This window comes from Melospiza melodia, chromosome 1, assembly GCF_035770615.1.
Source record: "Melospiza melodia melodia isolate bMelMel2 chromosome 1, bMelMel2.pri, whole genome shotgun sequence".
Taxonomy (NCBI): Eukaryota; Metazoa; Chordata; class Aves; order Passeriformes; family Passerellidae; genus Melospiza; species Melospiza melodia.
The window spans coordinates 87,893,810-87,921,683 of NC_086194.1; the positions used below are offsets into that span (position 1 = coordinate 87,893,810).

Consider the following 27,874-nt stretch of genomic DNA (forward strand, 5'->3'; position numbering starts at 1 on the left):
CTGTGGCAGGGTGGTTGGAACCAGATGATCTTTAAAGCCCCTTCGACTCCAAACCATTCTGTGATTCCATGAAATAAAACCTCCCTCTCCCATGTTACATCAGTTTGCAGCTACCTCATACTGATCTCCTTGTTGTATTATTTGCTGCTACTATTACTATTGTTTACTGATTATCATTACTCTCTTGCAGCTCAAAAACCCTCAGGTAGTGTGAGTACCCATTTATTCCCTTCCCTCAGAAGTAAGGGAATCAAGCCAAGGGAATGGAGACCTCTTTCCAGCTGGGCAGGGAGCTGGGATTAAGAGTCTCAGGGGCCAGGCTTTCTCCCAGAGGCACAGCACCATTACTGACCTGGCTGGTACCACCACACCTGCTTTCTCAGCACTCATTTATTGCACAAAAATCTTCATTGCAGTATGTGCGTGTGTCTAAATATATAAACCCAAAAACTATTAATTGAAATTTTAATATAAATAAATATTATCATAATTAATATCATTAATATAATTACCAATATACATACTATAATAATTAATAGAAATACTATATATAGTTGTATATAATAATATAATATAATATAATATAATATAATATAATATAATATAATATAATATAATATAATATAATATAATATAATATAATATAATATAATATAATATAATATAATATAATATAATTAATATATACCATAAAAAGATATTATGTGTTATAGAAATATTATAATATTATATATATAAAATAAAGATATTGATATTATATTATATGACATTATAATTAGAATATAATTACAATATAATTACAATATTATATATTATAATAATATAAAACATACATTTATAAGTATTATATTAAAATTGCTACTGTTTTAAATTCTAATGTAGAATCAATGTAATCAAAATATAATACAAAAATAGATATTATATGGTATTTAAATAATTTCATAAAATTAAGGATTTCCAGAAATGAGCATGTTTCAGTACTAAAAAATATAAAATCTGCAATTATTTTAGACTTTAATATGGATGTATAGAGCAATTTAATTAATGAGTAGCATAAGAAATAGGTGTCGGGCGCTGCACAGGCAGCACTTTGGCAGAGCGCTGTATTTCCCGGCCGGAGGGTCCGGCTGTGCGTGCGGGGGTGCCGGGAGGCGGGCGGGGGCGGGGGCCGCGGGCGGGGCGGGGCGGAGGCGGCAGCGGCCGCCGGGGCTCGTCCCGCTCTCTCCGCCGCTGCCATGGCTCCGTTCCGCTCCGGCCCGGCGTGGTGGCGCCTCCTGTCCCTGGCCGTGCTCGGCCCCGCGCTCTGCGGCCGCCCGGCGCGGGCCGAGCCGGAGCCGGGGCCGGGCCCGGCGGCGGAGGGGGACCCGCACGGGCGGCACCTCTACAGCGCGGAGATGCTGCGGCACGGCGCCGCCGCCGCCCCCCACTTCGTCATGTTCTTCGCGCCCTGGTGGGTACCGAGCGCGGCGGGCCCGCGCCCTCCGCCCGCCCTCTCCCCGTTGACGTGGCGGGGGAGGCGGCGGGCAGGGCCGGGCCGGGCCGGGCTGGGGCGGCGGGGAGGCCGCGGGGTCGCGCTGCCCCGGGACTGGGGGGGGACTGGCGGGGAAGGGCAGCCCCGGGGCCGGGAGGGGCTGGGACGGGGAGCGGGACCCCCGGTGTGCTGGCCCCGGCCGCGGCGGGCGCCCCCGTCACGGAGCCACGGGCTCGGCTGGGTTGGAAAAGAGCTCTGAGATCATCAGGTCCAACCCATCGGCGCCCGAAGCCGCCCCCGGCCGGGGTGCGGGGGAGCCGCTCCGGCGCGCCTCAAAGGGACCGAGAGCAGTCGCAGCTTGGCCACCGTCACTTACTCGCCCTGGGCCCCCCAGCCCAGCTCGCAGATGCTTTCGTTGCAGAATCCATGTTCTCTTTGCATGTACAAAATTTAAGGGTAAATTTGCTGTGTTAACCATCGTGCTGTGTCCCCGAGGCCACAGGTACCCGTAGGAGAGCTGGAGAGTTATTGGGTTTGTGAGAGACCCACTGGGCTTTTGTCCTGGACTGGTACTTTTGGCTCGAAAATGGTTGAGATTTACGAGGGAGCAGTGCTTTACTGGATATTCCTGGTCAACAGCACAGTACTTCTCATGCCTGGATCTTTCTCATGGCTGTTCATATTCCTCTCTTTTCTTTGCCTCTTCCCCTATCCTTTTTTATCTTACTGATATCCTGTAGATATTATTGGGAGTTCTATTGTTAGGGTTGTTGGGTTTCTTTTTTACTTTTTTATTTTTCCTCCCAAATTTTCTTTAATCTAGATTAGGGAACAATGTGCAAAAGTTGTGTTTTGATCCAAAGTTATCCATTGCTATGTGGTGCCATTTAGGCGTATGAGAATCTTTGAAATCCATAGCAGGAAAGCATTTCCTTTGAAAACTTTTTTTTGTTATTAACATTGACTTATTTATGCCATGTGAAAATGTTAAGTGAAAGCTTGAAAGAGCAGATGCCTTTGTTCTCTGAAGATCACAACAGTGGATGACGCCTGACTTGCTGGTGAAGGACTTTTGCCTGAGAGTGCAGTAAGACCTGAGAAATGCCCATGCAGAGCAGGAATGATGATACCTGTGTCTATGATATCTGTGTCTATCCACACCTTGAGTGACTCTTTCACAGGCATCCCTGAAACCAGATGAGCTTTCTCTTTTCCCAAGACACTTTTTGTAGGAGGCCCTCTGCCAAAAGGGCTCTTGCAGAATCAGTGTATGCTGCACATCCTCAGCACAGATCAAAGGGAACTGGCCTTGCCCACTTGGATCACACTGTGCCCTTGGGAGGGCTGAGGATCTCTGCTCAACTTAAGTGTGAGGGAACTGTGTTGTTTACCAGATTTGTTGCAGCTTCTCTGGATTTTCTCTGCATCCTTAGCAAATCTCCTCCAGATCTCTGGTCCTGGCCTCAGGGCCCTTGGTCTGGATGTCTGGCTCCTGACAGGCAGCAGTAGGGCTGGGTTTCAGGTCCCAGGGAAGAGCAGAGCAAAGGGAACATCCAAGTACCTGGGAGAGTTGCTTATACCACTACACCAGTAGTTTAATTGTCAGTGGGATCAGGGTGGGCAGCCTGACAGTCCTGGACTCTGTGTTAGAGCCTCTTGCCCTGTTCTGAGGTGATGTGCTAATCTCCCAATGCTTCCCACAGGCTGTTGTCTGTAGTTCCTAGGCAAACAGCCCAACATCCAGCTGGGATTGTCTTTCAGATCTATGTGGGCGCTGCTAATGTTGCATCCTCAATGCTACCAGTAAGAGCTGGGTTAGAGCCAGCACCATCCTTCTCTTCCAGGTTCTTGAAACAAATGTAGCAGAGGGCCTCACTCAGAAACAGTTGTGGCACTGGTGGGGTTCTACATCATTCCAATCAGATGTCATAAGATTTTTGTTCAGAAGGCTGTCCCACTTGGTAGGTACACCTGGAGACAAAACAGGTTACTGTCGTGGTGGCACAAAGTATTCTTAAGTTGTTTGCCATACCAGTTCCATTTCTACAGAGGAGGGAGGTTCCCCTGGTTCCTTAGCAGGAAATCATCTCAACTGAATAGCTTTACTTCATTATTTTGACTCTTACAGGTCTTTTCAACATATATTCTTACTTGGTAAATCTGGCAAGCACACTGAGCTGCAGCAGAATTGATCACCAGAGTTTGTTGTTGTCGAATAGAGCTCTGTTGGCTGGATTTCACTTCAGTTGGATTATTCTGTGCAGAGCAAGAATGGTTCTGGGCTGCTTAAACCGTGTCTGTGTTTTTAACTGGATAAGGATTTGAGCTGTACCTTACTGTGGAGCTGCCCTTGATGGCTGCAGAGCTCAAGTTCTACTAGTGGCCCCCATAAATGTCTGTGTTTGTCTCTTTTGGATCTTCATTTGTGCTTGCCAGTGGAGGTTGTGGATGCTTACAACTTTCTAGATCATCTAGGGATAAAAGAGCAGAACTCATCATTGACACCCAGGTCTCCACTGTCCCCAGCAGCTCCTCCAGCCCCACTGATGTGTTGTAGAGTAGCAGCAGTGAAGGACTCTGTAGGTGCATGGGGTTGAGGCAAGCCTGTGATATTGCATGGTCTTGTTCTTTGATTTTGCCCTCCTTGGTTTTATATATATTTCCTTGGAAACATCAGAAAAAGTGTTTTCAGGACCATCATGTATTTCCTTCGATATAATACTGTTTTGGTTTTTTGTTTTTTAAGCTGGGAATGACTAACTAGTCAATTACTGATTCAGATAGGAACATTTTTCCTGCTTTATTCTCATTTTTATCTTCCATAATCCAAAGAAGGAAGGAAAGGGTTGTGTATAGCAGAGATCTCAGTGTTAAGTAGGGACAAGACAGCTCTGTCGTGCTTAAAAAACAGGAGGTTAATTACTTGGGATTGCCTTACCTAGTTTTCCATGCTCTGTTCTCTAACACCAGCTAGTATTCATTTGGTGTTTTGAATCACTGCATCTGCTAGGGGAAGGGATCAGAGTATCCAAAATCCTCCTCTTAATTCAAGCTCTGTGAAGGAGTTGACTATGGAGGGACTTCAGTCAGAAGTTAAATATTTAAGGAATATTTGATTTTAATAACAACACATTGTATCCCTTCACCAGGACAATTCAGTATAAGATCACATAGGAGATTGTATTCAGCCACATCACAGGAGCATATGTGAACCGCGGTACCTGTTACAGGACCTTATTAAGATCAGGAAAAATTCTTTATCTTAAAGTAAAGGGGTTTTTTGGTTGGTTGGTTGGTTTTATCTCTCAATGATCTCAGGATAGAAAGGTGTGAATCCATACAACTTTCCTACAAGTGTACTCAAAATCGTTTGTATGAGTGAAATTATTTTAAGTCCAAGCAAAGTTCTCCAAAGTCCTGCTGGTATTTTAATTGTTACTTACAAAGTAGATGTTCTAGGTCATGCCAAGCAATAACTGCTTTCATGCTGTCAGTCTGAGAATGCTTTCTGTTACTCCAGCTTTGTATTTCTTAGATGTCTTGGAGGGTTGGCAAAAGCAGACATTAAAGAGAAATGAAAATCCATTCCTTAAAACTTTCCATCATACTTTGAGGAATACAGTATTGCTATAATGATTTGAAAGACTGGGAAAACAGTGAGAAGAATAATAGCTATTTTTTGCTGTTGGGCGGTGCTGTTGCAGAACTGTATGAGGCCAGTTTTCTGTGTGTCTGCAGATATAAAAAGTTGATGGTGTCCTGCTGGGGCGGGAATGGGAGAATAGAATGGGAGGATTTTCACAGAATATTCTGAGCTGGCAGTGACCCACAAAGGTCATCAAAATTTTGGGAAACTGTATCACAAAATTGGATATGATGTTTCTTGACTTGTGTGTTACAATTCCTCTGAAGCATGGAAGCGCAAGTGGCATTACAAAGAGGCTAGAAACTATTATTTTCTTATCTACTGCTAAAAAAAAGGGAATTTGAAATATTAGAATGTAAAGAAAGCTGGGCAACCTTGCAGGATTTTTCTAGAATGCTGGAAGACTGACAGGGCTTTGACTAATAATCTTACTAAGTTTGGGGGGTATTCATAGGATTTGTACTGTAAAAGGAGAATAGCAAGAGGTTTACATGAGATGTGTTTGCAGCATGCTGCAGTTCGTAATAGCATTTGCTGTTGCTTAGTGTAACAGTGCTTGAGTATGGAAGATTTCTGATGTAACTAATTTTACTTTTGATTTAAAGATTTGTTTAAATTTATCGAAACCACCATTCTGCATATGACTTTTCCATGGGCTCGTTTCCCTCTGAGTGGGAGCAGATATTAAACAGTATCTTGTCCCTTCTGTCACAGGTGTGGACATTGTCAGCGCCTCCAGCCAACTTGGAATGACTTGGGAGATAAATACAACAACATGGAAAACCCACAGGTCTATGTTGTTAAAGTGGATTGTACTGTAGATCTTCCACTGTGCTCTGAATTTGGCGTGCGAGGATACCCTACGTAAGTATAGAAAGAAGTCTGCTCCTATTTTTCTTTTTTTTAGTTTTCCATGATCCTCTGCCAATTTCTTGAAGCTGACTTCTAAGCTGTACTTTTGCTGGGTTTCTTTGTAGCCCTTTGGACCTGCTATATTCATTTGAAGTCTTTTTTGCAATGTTGCCAAGTATCATGTGATACATAGTACTCTTAGGCTTTTTCTTTCTTTCTTTTTTTTTTTTTTTTTTTTTTTTTTTTTTTTTTTTTTTTTTTTTTTCAAGAAGCTGTTTTATGTCTTGGAAGGTGGCTGTGTTTAACTGAAGTCCAGAATTTTCCTGTTCTTTTGTGTGGGAGTACCTCTTTCTGAAGCAACAGTACACTGTGCAGCTGTGATATGCATGACAGAGTTGGTTTCTACCAACAGTACTTTTGAAAGTAACTTGCCACAAGTTTTTCTGCCACAAGATTTTTAGTTCACTAAAACTCTAAGAGACCACCTATAATGCAATGACAAATGCACCCTTTGTAATTGCATTATAGGTGGTCTCTTAGATTTTTAGTGAACTAAGTGCTCACAAAGCAATAAATTAATAGTATCACTTAGCATAGCAGTGGTGATACTGTGTGGATTTTTTTCTAGCTAAATTTGCTTATATTGGTCTAGCGTTTTAAGGTTGCTGTGTTTATGCTGTTATCAAGGATGTATGTCTTACTACCTCAGCTTTGGTGTGCAGAGCATGGTCTAGAGTATCTATGAGAGGTCAGTGCCTTTGGGTTAGATGTGTGTTCCCTTTTACACTGACAGAAAAGGAGCAAAAGGATTTATTTTTCACTTGTGTCTTTTTAAGCTTCTTGCAAATATGGATGGGATCCTTTCTACTGCTTTATTAATTATTCATCTTAGTGGGGATAAGTGGAGATTGTATCCATGATTATCTGTAGCCCTTCCACAGCCTGTATTTTTCAGCTTCCTTCCCTTTGCTCACTTTATCTGGTGTTTCTGCCAACCCCAGGAACAGCCTGAACTTTTCATTTGCTCCTGGCTGCACCCACTTGGACGCAGATGAGTGTGACTGAGTAGAAGTTGAGTTATAAATAGCACAGTCCTTGTTGAGATAGGAATTGTCCTTAAGGGCAGTGTGTGTCTTGCTTCCACTACAAATACCGAGAAAGAATGAATGTTACAGTTCTGTTTTCATATCTGCAGAAGTGAGCATTGCTTGTCATTGCCTGTTTGCATAGATTATATTATCATGCTGTTCCTCTTGAAACAGAATGGCAAAGATTTTTGAATAGGAAAAAGTCAATGGATGTGTAATTGCTGGAGGGTTTTTTCCCCTCCCTCCTCTTTAAGGTCATTGAATACATAGCAATAGTTAGTGCTTGCTCTTATCTATTTGAAAAGTTAAAAATAATAAGGCAATCATCTGCTAGATATAGAAATATAGCAATGAAGGGGAATTCATGGTAACAGTTCTCTTTCTATTTGAGTCAGGTTTGAACTACCTTGTTTCTAAAAACCTCCAGCATGGGAAGTTTCACAGTTTCCTCAGGCAGAGGTATTGCTGCAAGTCCAGGTCATGCTGATCCCTACACTGCTTTCCTAAACACCTGTCAAAGGAAAGGCTGCATCCCCTTTCCATCCCCACAGAGAAAAAGTGTCTGAGCTGGTCCCTGCACTTTCTATCACAGTTGTCTCAGGACTACTTTGTGGTGCAAAATAAATATTCTTTCAACTGAACTAGAGAAATTGTACCCTTGTTTGCAGAAAATAAAGGTGCAGCTAGCTTTTTTAAAGATGTTACCTGAATTTGTTTTGTTACTTTTCAAAAAATATTGCCAGGATGTGTGTTTTAGATATTTTTCTTTTTAATTTTTTCCCTTCCTTGTTATTCTGATTTTCTGTCATCACAAGGAACATTCAAGAATATCTTGAGAAGAAAATAACAGTGGGAGCTCCTATCTCTTTTGAATGTATTTGCATTATGTGGTTTTTAAACACTTTTCATATGTTCACTTCTTCCAACTGTGGAACAAGAGAGAGAAAAACATTCCAAGAAATTAAAGAAGCAGTACAAAATGACAGCTTGTCAAGGGCAAGTGAGGGCTAGGTGACAGTAGTAATTGAAAGTCTGATTTGCTTTAAAAAATAAGACTAGGTCAGAATGCAGTATCACACCTTTATTAAACAGACTTCCAATTTCAACTTAAAATTTGCAGTAGAAGCTTTATGTAGTCTAGGAAAATGTTTTGATGGCGATTAATGAATGTTGCAATCATGAAGTCTGGATGCCTGCAAGAAGTCACTTATCCTCTTGTCCTATTGACTTGTCTCAGTGTGTTTTTAATCAGTTTAATACCACATGACAAGCCCTACACTGCAACAGCAGTCAGGGAACAAAAGGTGAGAAAGAAATTCCTGGGAAAATAAGTGCTAGATATTTTTCCTTTGGTGATGGAGAGAAGTGGACAAAACAAAATTGATGCTCTTTGATAAAGTGAAATAGGATTAATAGAACTGAATGCAATTTTAAAATAGTTTTTTCTTATTGATCAAAGTAATATTACACTATGCTGATTTTTAACTATGTCTTATTTTCTCTTTTAAAAATTTCCTTAAAGCTTACACGGGAAAGAAAAGGGGTCCTAAGTTCTAGCCATGACACTTTAATCTGAAAAGGGTGCCTGATGTTAATAGTCAAGAGATCTGGTACTGCAGCCTGAGATGCGTTGCCATGGATTAGCAAAGCACATTATCTTTCTGAGCATGTTTCCTGTGTGAAAATTGTTGCCTCACTCTTCTCTACATTTTGACCCTTCAGGCTAAAGTTGCTTAAACCGGGACAAGAACCTCTGAAATACCAAGGCCCTAGGGACTTCCAGGCACTGGAAAACTGGATGTTGGAGAAACTAAATGAGGAACCATCTGTAAGTGAAAAGGAAATAATCTTTTCTGCAGGCTTACTTATCTATCATTTCTCTAAGTTAGGTTTCAATTTCCAGGAGGAAACCTGCTCCTGAGAATAAAAGTCAGGTTGCTGTATCAATCTGAAACAGCTTACATGTAAGTCAGAGTAGTAATTAAAACTGTCATCCTGTGACCTGCTCTCTGTTTCCTGCTTTTAAAATTACAGTACATAATGCAGTTTTAATGCCTATACATTTGACATTTTAAGATACAGTCCTCACTGTCAATTCATTTGACACCTGTACGCCATAATGTTTCTAGAGTGAGAAAAGCAATTTAGCTCTAATACATTATAAATTGCATTTTTATGCAATTTATAATGTATTAGAGTGTTGGGCTTAATTACCTCTTAAAACATGGATGCCATCTTTAGCTGAGTTACCTTCTGATAATATTGTGCCTAAGAAAAGGTTTAAAATGATCAGTTAAGTAAGATAGGCTAATACCATCACTAGGAAAATCCTTAAGTTTAGGGGTATCATTCACATACAAGAGCCAAGCCTTGCCTAAAATTAAATTTTTGATTGCTGTTTCTCATCAAGAGAAAGCTTTAGTGATTGCTGAACCACAGTTAGTGTGATTACATTTAAACAAATATGGTATTTTTAATAATTGAACATTAAATGCTAAATTATTTTAAGAAATACACGTTGAGGCTCCTAAAAAATTCTTTTCAGCTCTAGGGTTAGAGTCTAGAAAGTATTCACTTGCTTTTGCTGAAATGCTCATGAGTTTCTTGCAAGTTAAATGTATTAAGCGTTTGCTCCATTTCCACTGTTGCTGTTTTCATGGAGCCATTAGGTAGACAGAATTCCTTCTGGTACTAGGGGAGCAGAAAATAGCATTTGCACTATTTTTAAATAGCCCAGAGACCACTGAAATGGGTGTGATGGCAGTTGTGGCTGATGTGTGATGCTCTGGAGGCACTGTTATATAATTTAAGTGTGTTAATATATGGTGATGCAATGAATGCTACAGCAATCACTGTGCCCTGTGACTGTACTAGAGCACAGTGAAAGACTGGTACTCCACAGACTCTGGTAACTCTCTTTTATGTGGCAGTCCTTTTCACCTTTTGCTTTCATGTAGTTGTTTTTAGGAAACATTAGGCACCTAAATCAAGCTAAATAAGGACATTGCTTTAGGAATTTAAAATTTCAGAGTCTATGGCACTATCACACAGTGGTGTGATACAAGAAAAAAATATTGTGTATTTACTGTAGAAGAGAAATAAAAGTTAATTTTTCTTGTGAATAGGACCCTGAATCTGATGTGGAACCACCAAAAGCCCCTGAACCTAAGCAAGGAATGTATGAACTCTCAGCAGACAATTTCAAGATGCACATAGCAGAAGGTAACTAATTTTTCCAAACAAGAGAAATTTGGTTACAGAGACATTAGTAGTGGGAAGTCTACACCAGAAATGTTCATTTTGAGGACACCTCCTTCTCACTTTTATTTTCCAGTAATACCTAGTGAAAGAGGTAACTACATAGCAAACTATGTTAAAATGCACTGGTTAAATTACATGTTGCAGACTATAAGAAAGTTGAAGTAGAGCACTCAGAAGGCAGTAAAATTATGGTTACTCATGCCAAGGAAGAAGCTAGTGGGACTTGCTCAACTAAACTGTCTCTTTTCCTGAGCTCCTTGCTCAGTCACAGCCTTGTCACTTTGTGTTTTTGCAAGTCCCATTTCCTCCTTCCCTAGGTGCTGGTTTGTTCTTCCTCCCAGGTTGTTATTCTGGATAAGTGTAATCCACCCGCTTCCTCCTTCCAGCCCCCATCCCACTCCAGTCTGGCCCTTTATTTGATATTGTTTCATTTCCTTCCTCCAGAATTAATGTGGGCAAAACACTTTGTCTGTTTGGCTATTTTAAAAATATTTTGTCTGGAAGCTTTAAAATTAATGCCAGGAGGGATACCTAATAAGGGAAATTTCACCACTCACATGATGTTTTTTTAGACAATGAGCAAAATCTTAGAATACAAACGTTGGGCTGGCATGACAACAGAGGATCCTACTTTCTCCATCTGTTATCTGAAAAAGAAAGGCTGGATAAAATTAAATGTTTGCCCATTTGAAATCTCTAGGGAGGTCAAACTAGAAGTTCTTAAAGTAACCGTTCACTCATTAGAAATATTTTCATGTGTAAAACAGCATTTTGTGCAGCTAACTTAAAATTTCCCAGCATGTCTGGCTTAATGTGGAATTCAATCAAAATTCTCAATTAATTTTCCTCTCAGCCATCAGGGATATGCTAAACGTTTGTCATCTTAACTACCTTCTCAGACTGTAAAGTTCAGTTCATTGTAAATGTTTTAAGTGGTTTTATTATGTATCCATTGGCCTTCATAGAGGAGACATTCTCATGGTCGTATCTGATGGTTAAACAGGTTTACAATCATCTGTAAATGTGTTGTCCTCTCTTGACTTCAGTTACGAGAAATTCAGTGCTTGAATTTAATGTAACCCTTAGCAGTTACACCAGCAAAGTTGACCTCTGTTCTTACATAGCCTCCTTTCACCTTTTTGCTGCTCTGGGACAAAAATTAATTATATTGTTGTCTATTGAGGAGAGTATGTCAGAGTACATGGTAAAGAATAGCTGATTTTGACTAGTATTCTTATTAATTCATGTGAAATTCTATTTTGCAGTTTACTTAACCAGTACAGAGCATGCCAATCAGTTTGAAAGTCTTCCACATGCAGACCAGTCAAGTTAGAGTACACTATTACTGCAGTTTGTTTCCTGGTTATTTTGTATTGCCTTTCCTCTGACCTTTGTGGACAAGCCTTCAAACTAGAAATTATTTCAAGTAATACCAGCCCCAAAGCAGTCTTCAAAGGATTATGAACAATTCTGTTAAAAAGAGCTTTTCTCCAGTTGCTGGTGTTTCCTGCAAATGAATTTTTTCCCCCTTATTTTAATTAAGTTCATTTTTATTTCATTTAACAGAGCCTTGCCTTGATGTATGCAAAAATGTGCAGCAATTTTAATTAATTAATCTGAATTGAAAGAAATTGCATATTTTGGTACTCTTCAAACAATAATATATACTTTTAAACTAAACCTTAGTAGGAGATAGCACAGGGACTCTCCTCTGCGTAAAATGCCATGAACGTCTTCTAAAGGCAGAAATTTCTGTGTAGTTGACATGAAAATTCAAAGAGCAGGGCAGAAAAAGAAAAATGGAAAACTGAACAACATTTTTCAGGTAATTAATGGACTTAATAATTTCTTAGGAAACATCATTGCATGAAGTTGGAATTTAATACTTCAATTTATGCTGTTATCAACATATATTCCTTGGTAGTTCTTTCTACTCTGTAAGAGAGCAACTGGTAGAATTAAACACTAAGGTAAATGGTTAGATTAAAAGTATCAGTTTTACTACCTCACTTGTTGGCTTGAGATTGTGAAGCTGTTTGAATTTTCAGGAAATTTGGCAATGCTGTGGGACTGCATACAGTATTGAGAACCTAATTGCTGAAGTATTTTGTCCTGGCCTTTGATTCACAGCGTTTCCTATCTTTAACTCAGGAAATACCATGATAAATTTGCAGCCTGAGATTAGTACCTCGGCTTTGATTGCAGCCAAGTTCATTCCAAATTAGTTAATTTTTTTTTCTTTTTTTTTTTTTTTTTTTATGTTAAAAGGTAATCACTTCATCAAGTTCTTTGCCCCGTGGTGTGGTCACTGCAAGGCTTTGGCCCCAACCTGGGAGCAGCTGGCTCAAGTCTTTGAGCATTCGGAAACTGTCAAAATTGGTAAGGTAGGTGAAACTCTCTTAGTTTGAAGATATGGTTTGTGCCAACATATGTTTCAGTCAATAATCATGCCTTTTGTGCTATGATTTGCAAATCACAATTGTCTTGTTTGTCACCTCTTAAATCCTTTTATAGTCACAGTTTGTATTTTTGTTTTGAGATGGTCATGGTTTTTTTCTCACACATCCGCAGTTAACAGGACCTCCCCCATTTTAAGCAAAGCCTTGTTGCAAACAGAGCTGCCTCTCTGCATTTCAGAGAGCTGGGAATAAGTCTGATACATCAGATGCAGGGAATAATATTTTGAGGTTTGCTTTTTATTATTCATTTGCTTTGCAGAATTTGATAGATTTCAGTATTTAATTTGAGTGGGAAAGTGACTTCTAATTTGCATTTTGCAGCATTGGATTCCTTAACAAGCTTTAGCCCTACTGGGTATTTATGATGAATTATTTCTTTGTTGGTTTTGGGTTTTTTTTCCCTTTTTCCCCATAAAACTTTTGAAAGGTTTCAGGGGGGTCTTGCACCTTAAAAATTGATATCTTGTCCTGCTTTACTATTTCCCTTAGGGTTGATAACCAGGTTCTGTGGTGTATTTACCATGGGAGCTTGTTACTTGTACGTGGAGTGACTGCTGTGCAGAGGTATGGAGGTGGTCTGGCAATTGCAGTTAGTGGCTTTATTTGCTGACCCATACCTAAGTCCAGGTGGCTCATGATGGGAATCCCTCTGTATCTGCCAACCATGGAAACTGGACTGGGCTCAACTTCCACACCCCTAAACTTTCACAGTGGCCTGAAACACTGCATGGCAGCAGTGTTGTCAGTGCTGCAGAGGGACTCTCCCTCTGCTGTCTCCCCTGCCTCTGCCCTCACAGCACTTTCAGCTGCACTAGGAGGGATGAGCTTGACTGGTTTTTTTAATGCTTTTGAAAATCTCTTAATTCAGGTATGCTGTACATGTACAGCACAGGCCAGCAGAGTTGAACTTTAGAGGAGACATACATATAGATATATATATAAGCAAGTTGAACTTCCGAGAAGACACACAAATATATATGTTCAGACCTGGTGGTTATAAAGTCAGATTCCCTCTGAGAATGAAATATCAGAAGCTTTTCCTCCTTTGAATCTTTCTGCACTTTTTGATACCTTTATTTTCTGTCTGATGAAATAGTTGCTTAAGTATCTTTATGAAGTTACCATTTTCTGGTACCCAGAGAAAAACAAACAATAAATTTCCAAAATTTCAGTTTTAATCAGTTGTCTGTGGTGTTTGCAGTTTGTGTTACTGAGAGTTGCTGTTTAATACTTCCACTAAGATTCATCTGGATGCCTAGACAATTTTATGTAACTATATAGCTTGTGAAATATATCTTGAAGCATGTCTTGGCTAAGATTTTAAGTCTGTAAGTAAACAGGAAGCACAACTGTTTCTAAGAAGGTTGAACCATGACCTTCATCTAATCTGGGGGAATAGTGTCTTAACACTGTTTAATCTTTAGAATTGATCTTCAGTGAAAAGTTTATAAACAAGTAACTTTACAGACTATATTAGAATTGAATGTTGCTATGCACTTGGAGCTTCCCTTGAAATACAGCTCACTTGCTAACTGTTGACATGCCTTCTGAAGTCTTTAAAGAGTAGTTTTTTAAAAAATGGGTGAGCCAGTATGTCTTCACTTTAAAGCTCTCTCACATTAGTGTTTTGTGTCTCATTGTCCATGTACTGATTTTATTAGCTGAGAATACCAAGTACTTTTTAATTGAAATATTTAATTATGTCTTCATTGTTCTTTGTAACTGCTACTACTTCCTTCTAGCCATACCTCCCTCCCCAATCCCTCCTTAAAAAAATAAATAAATCAAATACACACAGACCCTCCCAATTATACAACCAAACCACTGTTTGGAAGGCAGACATAATCATTCTCAAGACAGTACTTGGTACTGAGTTTCGCCAAGCCTTGTATTGCTTGTTCCTGTATTTTTCTGAGCTTTTAAACAAGGGAGGCTGTGATGCTTGTTGTATGTTTATTTTAGGCACTGAATAGTTTTGGATTTTATTCCCAAAATGTAGGTCGACTGTACCCAGCATTACGAAGTCTGCTCTGAAGCCCAAGTTCGTGGTTATCCCACACTCCTCTGGTTTAGGAATGGTGAAAAGGTGAGTCTGCAAGTTCAGCAAAAAATCACACCATTTTTTCTCTGAATAATATTTGGACTATGCTTACATTCTGGAAAAAAAATCTGCTTGTGAGAGAAAGGATGTTGGATGTTAATTTGGGTGCTAGAAGAGGTAGAGTTTGTCCACAGATAAAGGTTTTTGTTCTCTGTTTTGCAAACAACTGATACAGTGTTCATAAATCTGTAAGCAGGATCTCCAGTTATGCTACTGTATGAGAGAATTCTGGGTTTACTTTATCATGGTATTTTACTTCATATGGAACACAAAAATATACCTGTGAATAGAAATAATAAAAAGTATGTAACTTTCACAAAGTGTATCAGAAGGGTCTCATCTCTAAGTGATGCCCATCTGCTGAGTGGTGTCTAGAGATGCAAATTTTCTTTTTTATATAAACCCAAACATTTCACATGACATTGTGAATGAGAATCTTGTGGGTCCAGTTAACATTTTTCCTTGCAGCAATTCAGAGAACTAAAATATTCTGAAATTATGGGGAGATAAAATATTTACCACATACCTGAACAGCAGTAAATAAACATATTATAAATCGCAGCGTTATTTATACTATATTTCACAATTTCAAGATTAGTTAAATATATTGAATGGATATTCAAAACAAGCCTGCAAGAGAGCCCAGGACTGCACTTGTAGCTCTTACCTGCTAAGTTCTTGGCAGGGGGAAGGATGAGGGGGTTTTCTCCCATTCACCCTGCATTCCTTTTTGAACATTTACAGTATCAGCAACGTTAAGTTTTGTTACTTGAAACGGTTTAGTGGCCACTGCTTGTGGCAATTTTCTGGCACTCTGAAGAGAAACTGGCTGCAAGCACATACCCTATGAGGTTTGGTATAAGCACCCCTATAAGATCAGACACTAGGGAATTTAAATGAAGCAGCCCCTGTGTTTTTGAATCCAAACCAGATTCACATTCAAGCAGCACTGCTGGAAGCTGATGGAGTGCTCAAATCAAGCGTGGTGGCATGTCCAAGGCTAGAGGTTTTTTAGTTATTTAAGCTGTAGTTTAAACATTGTAATAATTGGAGTTCCTTGGAGTTATTTCAATCAAGAGTGCAGCAAAAGAAAAAAAAAATACTACTGTTGTATTTGGTAAAGCTGAACCTCAGCCATTAATCTGAACAGTGTATTTCAGTTGACATCAAACTGTCTTTCCCCACTGGCAGTGTGGCATTCCTTGGTGGAATACAGCCACCAAAATCACATATTCCTCCATGGGCTGATACAACATATTTGAAAAAACACAGAACAATAATCTGGCCCAGAAATTCCTGAAACTGTCTCTGGCAGCCATGATACTGGTTAGTAATGGGGAAGGAGGAGAACTGATTCAGTCATCCAGCCTTGTCTGTAATACCTTCATCCCCTTTGCCATAACTGAAGTCTGGCATCACACCACTGCTGTTGGTACAAACAAACAGGTACAGGCTTCTTGCTCCTTAGGGATTGACTGACACCCAGTGCCAGGAAAGGGGCAGTAGTTAGAGGAAACATTATCAATTACAAAAGAAGGAAAATGTGTAGAAGGAGTTTCAAGGATAAAGGAAAGCTGAAGAGATTTCTGTTCTTCCTTCTAATGTGTGGAAGATTGGATGTTGTTTCTTAAAGAGTCTTCCTCATCTACAAGAGGAAATATATCTTGCAGCCCACACCACATAGGACCACATCTCAAGAATTCTATCCAGAATGGATATGTAATGCCTCAAAGATATGATCTCTCTTCTGAACAGGAAAATTAGTACTAATTTTCACAGACAACCCTGAGGACAATCGTGCAAGGGCCAAATTGGAGAGGGCCGACAGTGGGTTTGAGACTACGAGCTGCTCACAAGTGCTCTGATTTCTTGTTCTGACAATCTCCTGATTGTCTTGTTCTCTGGATTTGGAAAGTACCTGAAATATGGGGAAGCATCCAAGGTAAACTGTGGCCTCTCAAAGATCTGGCTGGCTGACTGCTTCATGTGCAGGTTAAAAAATAGGATTAGACTTTTGGGAGAGTGGTGCCATTGGAAATGTCTGCCCTGCAGCAGGCTGCTGTTGTCTCTTGCACCCAGGTGCAACTTAGGTGCCTAGAGTGCAATGCCTTAGGTTTTCCAAGGACTTGTGGCAAGTGTGTAGGCCAGAGGAATGACTGTGTAGTCCAGAGACAGGCAAGTTAAATTTTTCAGCCTTGACAAAGCACTGTGTAGAGCTCACAGGGTAACAGAGACATCACCCAAACCACAGTGGGTACTTTATTGTTCCTTGTAGTAGAGTTAGATGCAAAAAAATAACTCTTAAAAAGCTGACTAAGGTGAGACCAGAAGGTCAAAGTGGAAATGTTTCCAAAATTTGCTTCTATGTTTTGAAAATACCTTTCATTTCAAGGGAATGTTAGATTGTTCCCTTTGGATACTGAAGAATCTGTGGCAAAAGCTGAAGACATGGAGTGAATGGAATGTCATAGAGAAGTTTTAGAACTAGATATTTATTGTTTATTTGCTTAGACTTGGCAATCTTATGTCTTACTAGTAATTATTTATTTGCTTTGTCAACTGCATGTAGAAGGTTGCACAAACTATTTGCTAATTGTAGGGTGACCAATACAAAGGGAAGAGGGACTTTGATTCCTTGAAAGAATATGTGGATTCCCAACTGCAGAGCTCTGGGAAGGAGCCACCAGCAGATAAACCTGTTGAAGCCCCCCCACAGCCACCTGCAGAGCCCACCCCTGTTGAGGTAAGTGCTCCAATGTAAGGTGTTGAGACTGTTTTAGCTGCCTGTCTGAGCCCTCCATGTGTTTCTCTCTCTCTGATAGCTTGACAGTTTCTGGAGGTAAACTGTACCAAATAATTCCCTGGTTTTTTTTTTTTTTTGAGTAACTAATGATGGAATCAGATCACAAATCCTAGAGATACTTTTACTACCCTGATGAATTGGAGAAGGAAAGAAAATCTGATTCCTATGTTATGGTTGCAATAAGTTACTTAGAGACAGGCATGAATGTGGTCTCTTTGGCCTATGGAACTGCTGGCACCTGGGTCTTTATGACAGCGTAGCTCACCACCATAGAGATGAACATTCCTTGCAACATTACCACTTGAATCCAGGGGTATGGGGCACACTGCTAAGCCCCTAAAATAAGCCAGGGTTCTGTACTTAGAAATCTACCTGCAGAAGCAATGAACAAAGATTAGGAAGACCAGTACCAATATGGTAAGGTAACGTGCCCTGTGACAGGAAAACTCCTTGGCATTTGGAGACTTATTTTTATCTTGGTTGTTGGAACTACAGAAGTGGTTGTTGTTCAGAAATTGGCAGAAATAACGTTTGTACAATTGTAGTTCATGTCATATAATTTTCTGTCTTTTCTAATCCTGTTGGCATTTCATCTGCCATTTTTCTTGGAGATGAATAAAAAATTGGTGAGGCTGAGAAATTAGGGATGGACTTCAAACATAATTTTTCATGAAATGTGCAGAACATACTTTCTGCCTATAAAATAAGGGACAGGGATTTACGTTCCCTTGTGCTATAGAATGAACTTAAATAATTAGGCAAAAATATGATTAATATAAATACAGTTTCTATGCAGCTTCTTACAGGAAAATATTACCTTTCCCAGCTGACTTTTCCAGCAGCATTACCCATCTTGCATTAAGTGGCTTACCAAACATTACAGACCACATAGATTTGCAATTGTCACGCTCTTCAATTTTTATTTTCTTAATTGACCTCATATTTGGAAGATCCCAATGAGCTGGTGTTAGTACAATGCCGAAAGTAATTAGTTGTCTTTCTATTTTTATAGAAATAACGTAAACCACATGTGACACAAATTCCCACTTCTGCCTTGCATTCACCAGCACACACACAAGGAAGAAAGGATTGTTGAGGGATTTTTTTTTGCCAAATAATAGCAGACATAGTGCTGGACTCAGCTTGTCCTTACAACTTTTATCTTCAGACCCCTTGACTCTTTGTTTTCATGAATTTTGAAACAAGGGGCCAGCCCCTGTAGCCAGCAAACACTGACTGCATTTGCCATCAGTTGACCACAGGCAGCAAAGGCAATGAGTTCCCACTCCAAATTAGTGTCCCAGTGTTGAGCCCCTGCTTGGATTCCCCCATGTCTTATATAGCCCAAGTACTTGCCAGCTGTGCTTTTACATCCATGAGACTTCTCTACTGCCAGACATGGCTAAAATCGTACAAAACATGATCCTGGTGGATTAAGGCAGTGTGACCAGCAGATGCTCAGATTATGTGATTGCATTAGATGTCTTTTTTTTGAGATGCAAAGCTAAAGTTGAGATATCAGATGTTAAATTATTTTTGTGGTTATATAGTTCACATTGCTATTCTGAGAGTAATCTACAGAGCTTTAAAATTCGTTTTACTATGCAAATCATGGGGAAGTTGTTACTAATCAGGTTTTCAAATTTTGTATTTTAGATTTTATATTGTATTAGGAACATCAGTTTTAGATAGCCATTTCGGAAAATCAGAGTAGAAGCACAGTGCTTACTTTTTGCTTCATTTAATTATTTCTGATTATTTAATAATTAGAAAGTATAAAAGTATAATTTCTAATTTCTTAGCAGTTATTTAGAGGTAATAACACTTCAGCACAGTGAAATAATTCCATGAACTAACGGTTATTTACAAAAATGTTTAAAGGTATTGGATAATTGGGATTTTCAAATTTAATTTTGGCTTCACAAAACTTACTGGGGTTAAAATAGAATTGATAATACTGTCAGCTGTGATCTTGTTTTTCTCTTGCTTTCATTTGATTTTGAAGCTTTTATAGGCATGAGGTACATTTATTTGTTTTTAATCCCTCCCACCCTTAAAGGTCTCACACAAAAAATGAAGTTTCAGCTCCATGCTCTCATGTGAGAATGTAAGCAATGTGCTTTCCTCCCATCATTCCCTTGCTCCTGATATTATCAGGAGTAGAAACATTTCCTGGCACCCATGCAAGTGTGGTGTTGTGATGTCCTCTTGACAGGCAAATCTGTGTTTCTGGTAACAGATTTTTCTGTGAATGCAATGCAGGGGAAGAAAGAAGAGAGAGAGCAGCTCTTGAGACATCACTTGTGTGCCTCGAATACCTCATTAAACCTCAGATGTCCATTACTTGCTTGAAGCCAACTCCTCTAAGGGCCGTTCCTTGAAACATAGTGTATTAAAATTAAGGTGATTTTTTAGAATTATTAAAAATTACAGAATTCATTAAATTACAGAAAATTTGGATACAGGCAAATCCTTTGAAAATAGGGAAGCTTTGTTTCTCCAGTTATGGATGAGATTCAGTGTAAAACACTCTTTTCTCTACATCTCTCTAGGGAAGGAAAGTTGCTGAGAAGTAAAAGGCAGGTCTGCTGCTGCTACTCTTGTTTATATTATCAACAATATTATCTTTTCCAATTCCAGTTTCCCTTTTAGGAATGTAAAAGCTCAGTAGACTGATGTTGTATATACAAAATGTTTTGACATATTTTTCTCTTTTTTTCAGGGGCAGGCTTCAGTACTCGCTCTCTCTGAAAAAGACTTTGATGCAACCATTGCTAGGGGGATCACCTTTATTAAATTCTACGCTCCATGGTAAGCAGTTTGCAGCTGTTGCTGTTCAGGATTATTGCTGGCTAAGATGTGAGTGCAATAGTTGCTGTAGTACTGGATTTGTTGTCTTGATCTAAACTGTGAATTAGCTGAAGAATGTGTGTGTTGGCAAGAGTCACAGCAAAAAAAAGCTCAGTCTTGTTTAGCTCCCTTGAGCTGCCTCTCTGTGGAAAGGCTGACACAGAAGCTTTACCGTGTCAGCCTCCAGGTCCTGCTGGGGTAACAAGGAGAGTGAAGCTTTCTTCGTAGGTGCAGCATGTTCCCATCCCTGGGTTAGGGTTAAATGAGGGGAGTATATCACCATATCTCAGTGCTGAGAAAGGAGAGGATGCTGGCCTTAGGGCACTCTCCAGACACATTGGGAGCCTCATTGGAGCACCTGAGTTTTGATACAGATTGTTGAGCTATGGATAATTAACTGCCTGTTACTCTTCAAATAACTGTTCAAAAACTAACTTGCAGAAGTGAAAATTTTAAGATGTTCTTAAGAGTGTATGTTCATGCAGTGTGTTCTTAGAGGGACCCAGGGCAGATGGTGTAGGTGGAGATACCCAATGGAATGCCTTGAAGAGGGAAATTAAAGTCACGTCTGGCATCTGCCATTCCTGCTATATCCAGCAGAGCCTGGCACTCCAGATGGGTTAAGACCTCAGTATGACAAACTTGTAGAAGTATTTCCCCCTTTTACTTACTATTCCCTTTCTGAAATAAAAAGAAAGTTTCACATTTCTCTTTCTGGTTTACAGAATTCATCTTATTTGCGCCTCTACAGAATTTAATGGAACTTGCATACCATCTTGCTCATCCATTGCTGGTCTTTTAGCCAACAGAAGGAAGCCTAGTGTAGTGGGAGATATTAAAATTTAGCTATATTTCATTGTGTGAAAGATAACACATCTCTGATTTAATCACTAGCATTCCATTAACATGATGTAGAAAATATAAAAAGATGTTTTGTTTATGTTACAAAAGGCCCCATTACAAAGCAATACAAGCAAATACCACCCATATTTAGATGTGCTCAGGCATCTCAAAATATTGCCATTTAACTTCAACAGTAGGCATGAATATGTTTCTTAATGTAGGCAAGAATTACCTGGGAGCATTTAATTTCACTTAAGCTCATTGCTGCAGGCTTTTCCAGTGTTGTCACCCTTTGCTGCTTGAGAACCACTGCTGTGCTCTCTTCCACCTGTAAGATCTGCTTTTGGATATGAGCAAATATCTGCCACCACTGGGTTAAGAAATGTCCTGCCCATAGCATGCACACCCCTCATCTTTGACTGCTCTTTCCTCACTGCCTTTGTCCCTTCTGTACTCTGGGGGGGATTTAGATTGTGCCCGTGCTGCTTCTGCCCCACCTGCAGAACTGGCTGGGAAATTCACTTCACACCTGTGCTCAAGAGCAGCTTCCAGTCTGAGTTCTGAACCCAGGCCTTGCTGGCACATCTACTAGTTCATTACCTGGAGCAACTTTTTCTGGGAGAGTTTGAGATCGAGAAATTCCCCCCTTTTGATTATCTCTTATTGACAATATCATGTCCTCAACTCACGAGATATCATGGGATGCTGCTGGATCTCACAGATAGGATCAGTGCTGGATGGCAGGGTGAGAAACAGTGGTTTCAGGATGTAGAGTCACCAGTGTGTGCTGCCTGGCTGCAGTGCTCAGAAAGCCACCATTTAGGAAAATGCTTCCTATATTTATGTAACTCATATCCTAGTTTTGGCTCTGAAAGTCAGGCTTGTGACTGCCTGTAGTTCTCTGCATATAAATGACCATATTCTCTTCCAAGTGGATTAACTTATGTAGGGCTCAGCAAACACTATTATGTTGCTTTCTAGTTCTGCCCTTCAGTTAGTTTTGGATAAATATTAATGTTAATTTGCATTGTAAGCACAAAATCATTCTGTTCTAGTAGTTTTTGTGCGTGGTCAGAAATGCTTTTATACTGTCACTGGCATTAACAAGGTAGTTTAAATATACACTGGCTTGCTTCAAGAAAACTTCTGCTGAGACATCTTTCATTATTTTTGTAAATGCCCTGATCTAGCCTCGCGGCAATTATAGGTCTGTTTTAATAACCCAATTAAGGTGCAGCTGGGTTAGAATAGTATGAGCAATGCAGATTTAAAGGCTAAAGTGCTTTGGGAATTCTTCTTAAAGGCAGTAAGAAGTTCACATTAAGAACTTGACTAAGCCAAGTTCAAAATATAAACAAAATGAATGCTAATGGTAGAGGAGGCCATTAGGAACTAGAAGAAATTTAATAGGGAAATTAAAATCTCATTTAATTAATTAAAACTCGGGCTATGTAGCTTTAGTATGACTGGCATATGCTACCTGGAAAATTAATTCTACAGACATTCTGTGTCTTCCTAAAAGCATTTTTGTTTCCAAGAGATTTTTTTTTTCCATTTAAACATTCTCTGTGCTTGTCTTTATTTGGCTTCATATTCCTCTGTAGGGTAAAATGTTAATGTACCGAGATTTAGAATACCATTCTAGGCAAGACTAACAAAGGCCAGAAAGTACTTCAGTGCTTAACTTAAATAAAATCACTTCTTTTCTTAGCTCATTTACTGACATAATAGTGCAAGGGAGTTGGAGGGCGAAATCATATGGGGATAGGAAAGGCTGCTAGTTAAACTTACAGCAATTGCAGCAAGACAGTAGAGATAAAGTAGAAAGTGTATCTGTTAAACAAATCTCCCTCCTTTGTTTCTAGGTGTGGTCACTGTAAGAACTTGGCTCCAATCTGGGAGAACCTTGCCAAAGAGCAATTTCCAGGTTTGACTGATGTCAAAATAGCAGAAGTGGACTGCACTGTGGAACGTAACATCTGCAACAGATTTTCTGTAAGTGTGAAAGTTCTGAAATGAAGGAGACAGTATTGTGTACCAGATGTTGGAGGCTCCAGTGTGCAGCCCAGTTGGCTTCTGCACTCCAGGTGCCTGGTGACAGTACAGCTGTGGTCTCTGTTAGTCAATAAGAGGCACCTGGTGACATCATTTTGTTACTGAACTGTTTGTTCAGGCTTGGTCATTTCCATTATTGGACAAAGCTGGAGAAGTTCCTACTTGAGGAAACCTCTCTGAAAACACTAAAGCTGTCTTGTGGTATCCAATGCTGAATTCTGTTCCTAGAAAAAAAAAAGTCTTTCAGAGCTGTTAGGCAGACAATTGAAGATAGAAGGCTGTCATTCCAAGAACCTAGAGGAACATTCCCCATTTTCTTAAAAATGTTCAGAAATTGCAGGTTGGCATTGAAAGTTCTGCTGGGGGTTTGTTTTTTTAAATTAAAATGGCTTACTGTTTTGAGGGGTTTGATGGCTTTTCAGAATCAGGTAAATATGAGTGATGGATACAAGTTTGAACATTAATAGCAAATTTTTTTTTTCGTGTGTGTCTTTTGAAGGTCAATGGTTATCCTACACTTCTGCTTTTCCGAGGTGGAAAGAAAATCGGTGAACACAACGGAACGAGAGACCTCAAATCACTGCATAACTTTGTCCTGCGTCAGGCAAGGGATGAACTGTAATAAAAGTCTGGATGCTCTGTACCCTGGCTGTCTCTGTACAGTAGCTGAGGGATTTCTATCTTTGCTGATTTTTAAATAGTGTATTTGGGGAGGGTGGGGCTTTTTTTGTTTCTTTGTTTCTAGGAAATTGAATGTACTAAACTTTGGTATCTTCCCCTTGTGTGTGTGTTAGAGACGTGTGTGTGAAGGAAAGCTAACAAGTAGTTACTGTGCAAATCAAGAGTATTTTCAGCATTGGTAGTTGCACTGCATTTCTGCATTCCTGAAATGAAGTGTAAATGGTTTCCTTTGAGACCAAAATACGTTAAGAAAACCAACTGAAGGGCAGCAGTAGAATATTTTTGTCTTCAGGTTAGATCTAGTTAAAAAGTAATCCTTACAAACTGCTTACTATTACTAGAAAGGCAAAAGCTACAGCTGTGTTTAGTCACTTTTGCCTCTAAAATCGTATACTTAATCCTTATTTGTCTTAATAGAGCTGCTGAAAGGTTGAAAACACACACACCTTTGGAAGATACCAGGCCACCATGAGCTGGTTGTTTCCTGTTAATCCTCTCAGCATGGGAGGTCTAGCCATAATGAAAGTGATGGTACTGTAACATGTGCCTGAATGTTACTGATGCCATAGTGTACATGTGTCAGGTGCATTTCCATAGGCTGCTGCCATCCAGCTCCAGAGGCACAGCTATGCTCTACTTCTCTAGAGCCAGAGCGAAAAATAGGTGCTGTTATAACTGCCCCGTTAATGGGAAATGATCAGTCAGACTCCAGAGCTAAGGATGTGTTTCCTACCCCTGCCTGAATCCAGACATTGTGCTGACCTGCTCCTTAGTCAGAGTACCTAGAGAACAACAAGTAATACAATGTTTAATTGTTTTTTTCCATTCAGCTCTTCTGCAGTAGTTTAAAGTAGTTCCCCCCCTCTTCTTGAGCCTTAACGTTTTTCCAAGCTGTAAGCATTGATAAGTTTGAGTGCTAGGACCACACACTTTGTGGTGTCTTGGATTATAATATGAATCTATTCTTTGGTGCATAAGATGTTCCATGTTAGACTTAACCAAAAGCCAAAGAATTTACATAGCAGAGACTGTCAGGATACAAAGGCAACAGCAAACCAAGGACTGAATTCTGCTGTCTCATGTGCACAGAAACTCATGAGGAATGAGGATTGCTACAGGCTAATTTGACTAATCTGTCAAGATGCTGGGTTTTGTCCATCATATGGAGTAAGTTGGATTGCTTTTCTTTTTTATTAAAAAAAAAGGCAAAACATCAATGAACTTTTAAACCAGTGAATTTCTCCTGGTTCTTCACTTCACTGTCTGTCCAGAACTTTTGATTCTGTTCAGTCTGAAAATGTGTGAAGGTGAAAAAGCCACAGTGAAAGCTAAGTGTTGTACTGGCAGATGTATTGGATCAACGTGTGTACTTCTGCCTTTCAGGAAGCCTTTATTATGTTTTTAACAACTTTCTAGTGAAGCACAATCTCATGAGTTTCTTGTATAAAATCAAAGTGGTACAATTGTTTACACTGAGATTTTTCTAAATAAAAACTTTTTAAAAAAGCAGTCTTTCTATAAATGATACAGCACAATGAATATACAGTGACAAGTGCAATAAATTATAGCTTGTATTTACAAGAAGCCTTTTAAATGCAAGTAGAGGTAAGTGCATTTAATACAAGTTTAATATTGATCAAAACAATTTGCTATTAGCTTCTGCTAGACACACCATGGCTCTACGCTGCATTTCCTTTATACCAGTTTGTTAGTTGCATGAGTTGAAAGGGAAAGATTGCAAATTTTGTTGACATTCTGTCTTCCTGTAAACAAACTGTCCAGCTAGAGGATGAATGGCCCCTAAGCTTTTACGTCTGAATTACAGCTGAAGAAGTGTCCTGACTTCCTTCCTGGGCAAGTGGTGGTAGATGAGGCAGCTCCACATGGGGAGTGGAAGGAAGCTGCATAAGAGCAAGTGTATAAATTTGTATTGCTTAGTCAGATGGTGAACTGGGAAGACCAGCCAGGGTCTGAGTTCATGGTAGCGTTTCTAACAACAGGGTGCAGCCGTGCCATCTTACACTTGCAAGATCAGAGTTAAACGGTGCTGGGAGCATAAGAGAACTGAAACATCTGCTTTGGCACAATTTTAGATGCTTACTGTCACGACAGATGTCAGGAGAAGACTAACAGTCTAGGTGCAGTAACTGGTCCTTCTGGCCAAAAGGATCTTGCATGAGATGTACACTCTACGTCTGAAGTACTGACACCACTTTCTTTAGCTTCTCTGCCTCTCGCCCTCATCTTCCCTCCCTGCCCCCAAAGAAAGACCTCACTTGTTTTTGGTGTTGAGTGCTCATCTGGTAAAACTGCAGCACATATCCAAGCACCTGCTACAGGTCAAGCTTCTCTGTGAGATTAAGACCATCCCATCCCAGCCAAATAAAGTGTGTGGGCATTTTGCTGCTGCTGCTGAGCTGGTCAGCCACCGTGGTGTAGGGTCAGTCTGTAAGAAGTCCAGCAGTTTACTCCCACCCTGGGGGTCGTCCCCACACCCCTTCCTCCCACAAGGCACATACATGGTGTTCTGAAGGATGGTTCATCATGTGGGTTTTTTTCCCCCAAGGTCATGAAAACAGGGAGAGGTGTATCCAAGTTCATGGCAGCATCACAGAGTCCGTGTGAAGACTTTGTCAGTGACATCCACAAGCTCTTACTACCATATTCCTGTATTTCTTCAAGATGACATTAGAATTATCATCGAAGTAAAGAACAGATATGGCATTTAGTTTGGTAGGTGCACAGCATGGTTTGGGAACGTAATCAGGATTCATTAGATGAACCTGTTGCCAAGAAAGAAAACAGGTATATTGCTTACAAATATATTGGTATATTGCTTACAAATTCACGTGGTGCTTTGGCACTGAGCTGCCTGGAGACTTACCAGAGTTTGTACAATGGCATGATTGGTTGCGTTCATATGGGCGTTGAGTGGGAATGAGCACTCCCCATCACAGTAGTTGGCTGCGTAGCCTTTTGGAGCGATTATCCAGTCCTTTTTAGGGAAACAAACACAACGTGGTTCAACAGACAACTGCACACAATTAAGAGCAGCTGAAAAATTTCCACTAACTTCTTCCTTGAGGGTGAAAATGTGTTTTCACTGAAACTGCTTGGGTTTTAGTTGGGTTTTATTTCTTTTTGTGCACCACTTTTTGTGTGTCACTTTTCCATGGACACACTCATTTTAATGTCCAAAGAATGATGCACATCTATGTACAGCTCAACTACCATTAACTAAGAGGGCTTTACCCCTAAAACTCTCGTTGGATTGCATTGTGAGGATTGTGGTTTGGAGGCCTTTATTTCTAACATTTCCTGCAGGCCCTCTGGTTGAAATACCTTCCCTAGGTTGAGTCACAGGCACAGCTGGTGTCCCTCAGAATGAGCCTAGCTTATACACTCTTACAGAGGGATACTACTCTGCTAAAGATACTGTGGGAAATCTTGGCTGCCTAACAGCTTCTCCACATCTGCCAGACTCCTAAAGGAGGGGCAGGACAGCCAGCCTGAGTGCAATCTGAGTGCCATGCTAGGCAAAAAGGGGACTCTTCACCAAAGGAAGCTTGTCTGCTGCTGACACAAAAGAGCCAAAGGGAAATTAAAAGCAGCACCACGGAACAGGAGACACTTGGCCTCCCTTGGTGTTGGGCTCTGCAGGTCACCCTGCAGAAGGACGTGTGAGCATGTTTCATGTGCATGTATCTCTTAGGCAGCTTCCACTCTACCTGAGAACCCCCTGAGTTTGCCTGAATTTTGCTTCA

The 27,874-nt window shown here is 40.0% G+C and overlaps 2 protein-coding genes across 3 annotated transcripts in view; one reads left to right on the forward strand and one right to left on the reverse strand.

Moving 5' to 3' along the window:
• Nucleotides 1-1,235: 1,235 nt before the first annotated feature.
• On the forward strand, nucleotides 1,236-24,072 carry TXNDC5 (thioredoxin domain containing 5). 2 transcript variants are annotated; one of them, XM_063160987.1, is made up of 10 exons: nucleotides 1,236-1,450; nucleotides 5,832-5,981; nucleotides 8,780-8,885; nucleotides 10,183-10,279; nucleotides 12,587-12,702; nucleotides 14,777-14,863; nucleotides 17,478-17,621; nucleotides 20,404-20,492; nucleotides 23,240-23,369; nucleotides 23,929-24,072. In XM_063160987.1, exons 1-10 carry the CDS (start codon nucleotides 1,236-1,238, stop codon nucleotides 24,049-24,051), a joined length of 1,257 nt encoding a protein of 418 aa, XP_063017057.1. In that variant the 3' UTR covers nucleotides 24,052-24,072. The 2 variants fall into 2 exon arrangements, with proteins under 2 accessions (XP_063017057.1, XP_063017065.1); XM_063160995.1 differs by lacking the exon at nucleotides 1,236-1,450 and adding an exon at nucleotides 1,912-1,927.
• BMP6 (bone morphogenetic protein 6) overlaps nucleotides 23,929-27,874 on the reverse strand; it is an 88,914-nt gene continuing 84,968 nt past the window's right edge. Inside the window, exons 6-7 of the mRNA XM_063160974.1 lie at nucleotides 26,995-27,105; nucleotides 23,929-26,893 (exon numbers count right to left, since the gene is read on the reverse strand). Coding sequence (XP_063017044.1) covers nucleotides 26,744-26,893; nucleotides 26,995-27,105 — 261 coding nt within the window. The 3' untranslated portion in view covers nucleotides 23,929-26,743. The remainder of the gene's footprint in view (nucleotides 26,894-26,994; nucleotides 27,106-27,874) is intronic.

Excerpts from the sequence above, each read along its gene's own strand:
- TXNDC5 (XM_063160987.1), top strand. The coding sequence starts at position 1,236 with ATGGCTCCGTTCCGCTCCGGCCCGGCGTGGTGGCGCCTCCTGTCCCTG. Across the intron at positions 10,280-12,586 it reads CAAGATGCACATAGCAGAAG|GTAATCACTTCATCAAGTTC; the intron begins GTAACTAATTTT and ends TTATGTTAAAAG. Across the intron at positions 20,493-23,239 it reads ATTAAATTCTACGCTCCATG|GTGTGGTCACTGTAAGAACT; the intron begins GTAAGCAGTTTG and ends CTTTGTTTCTAG.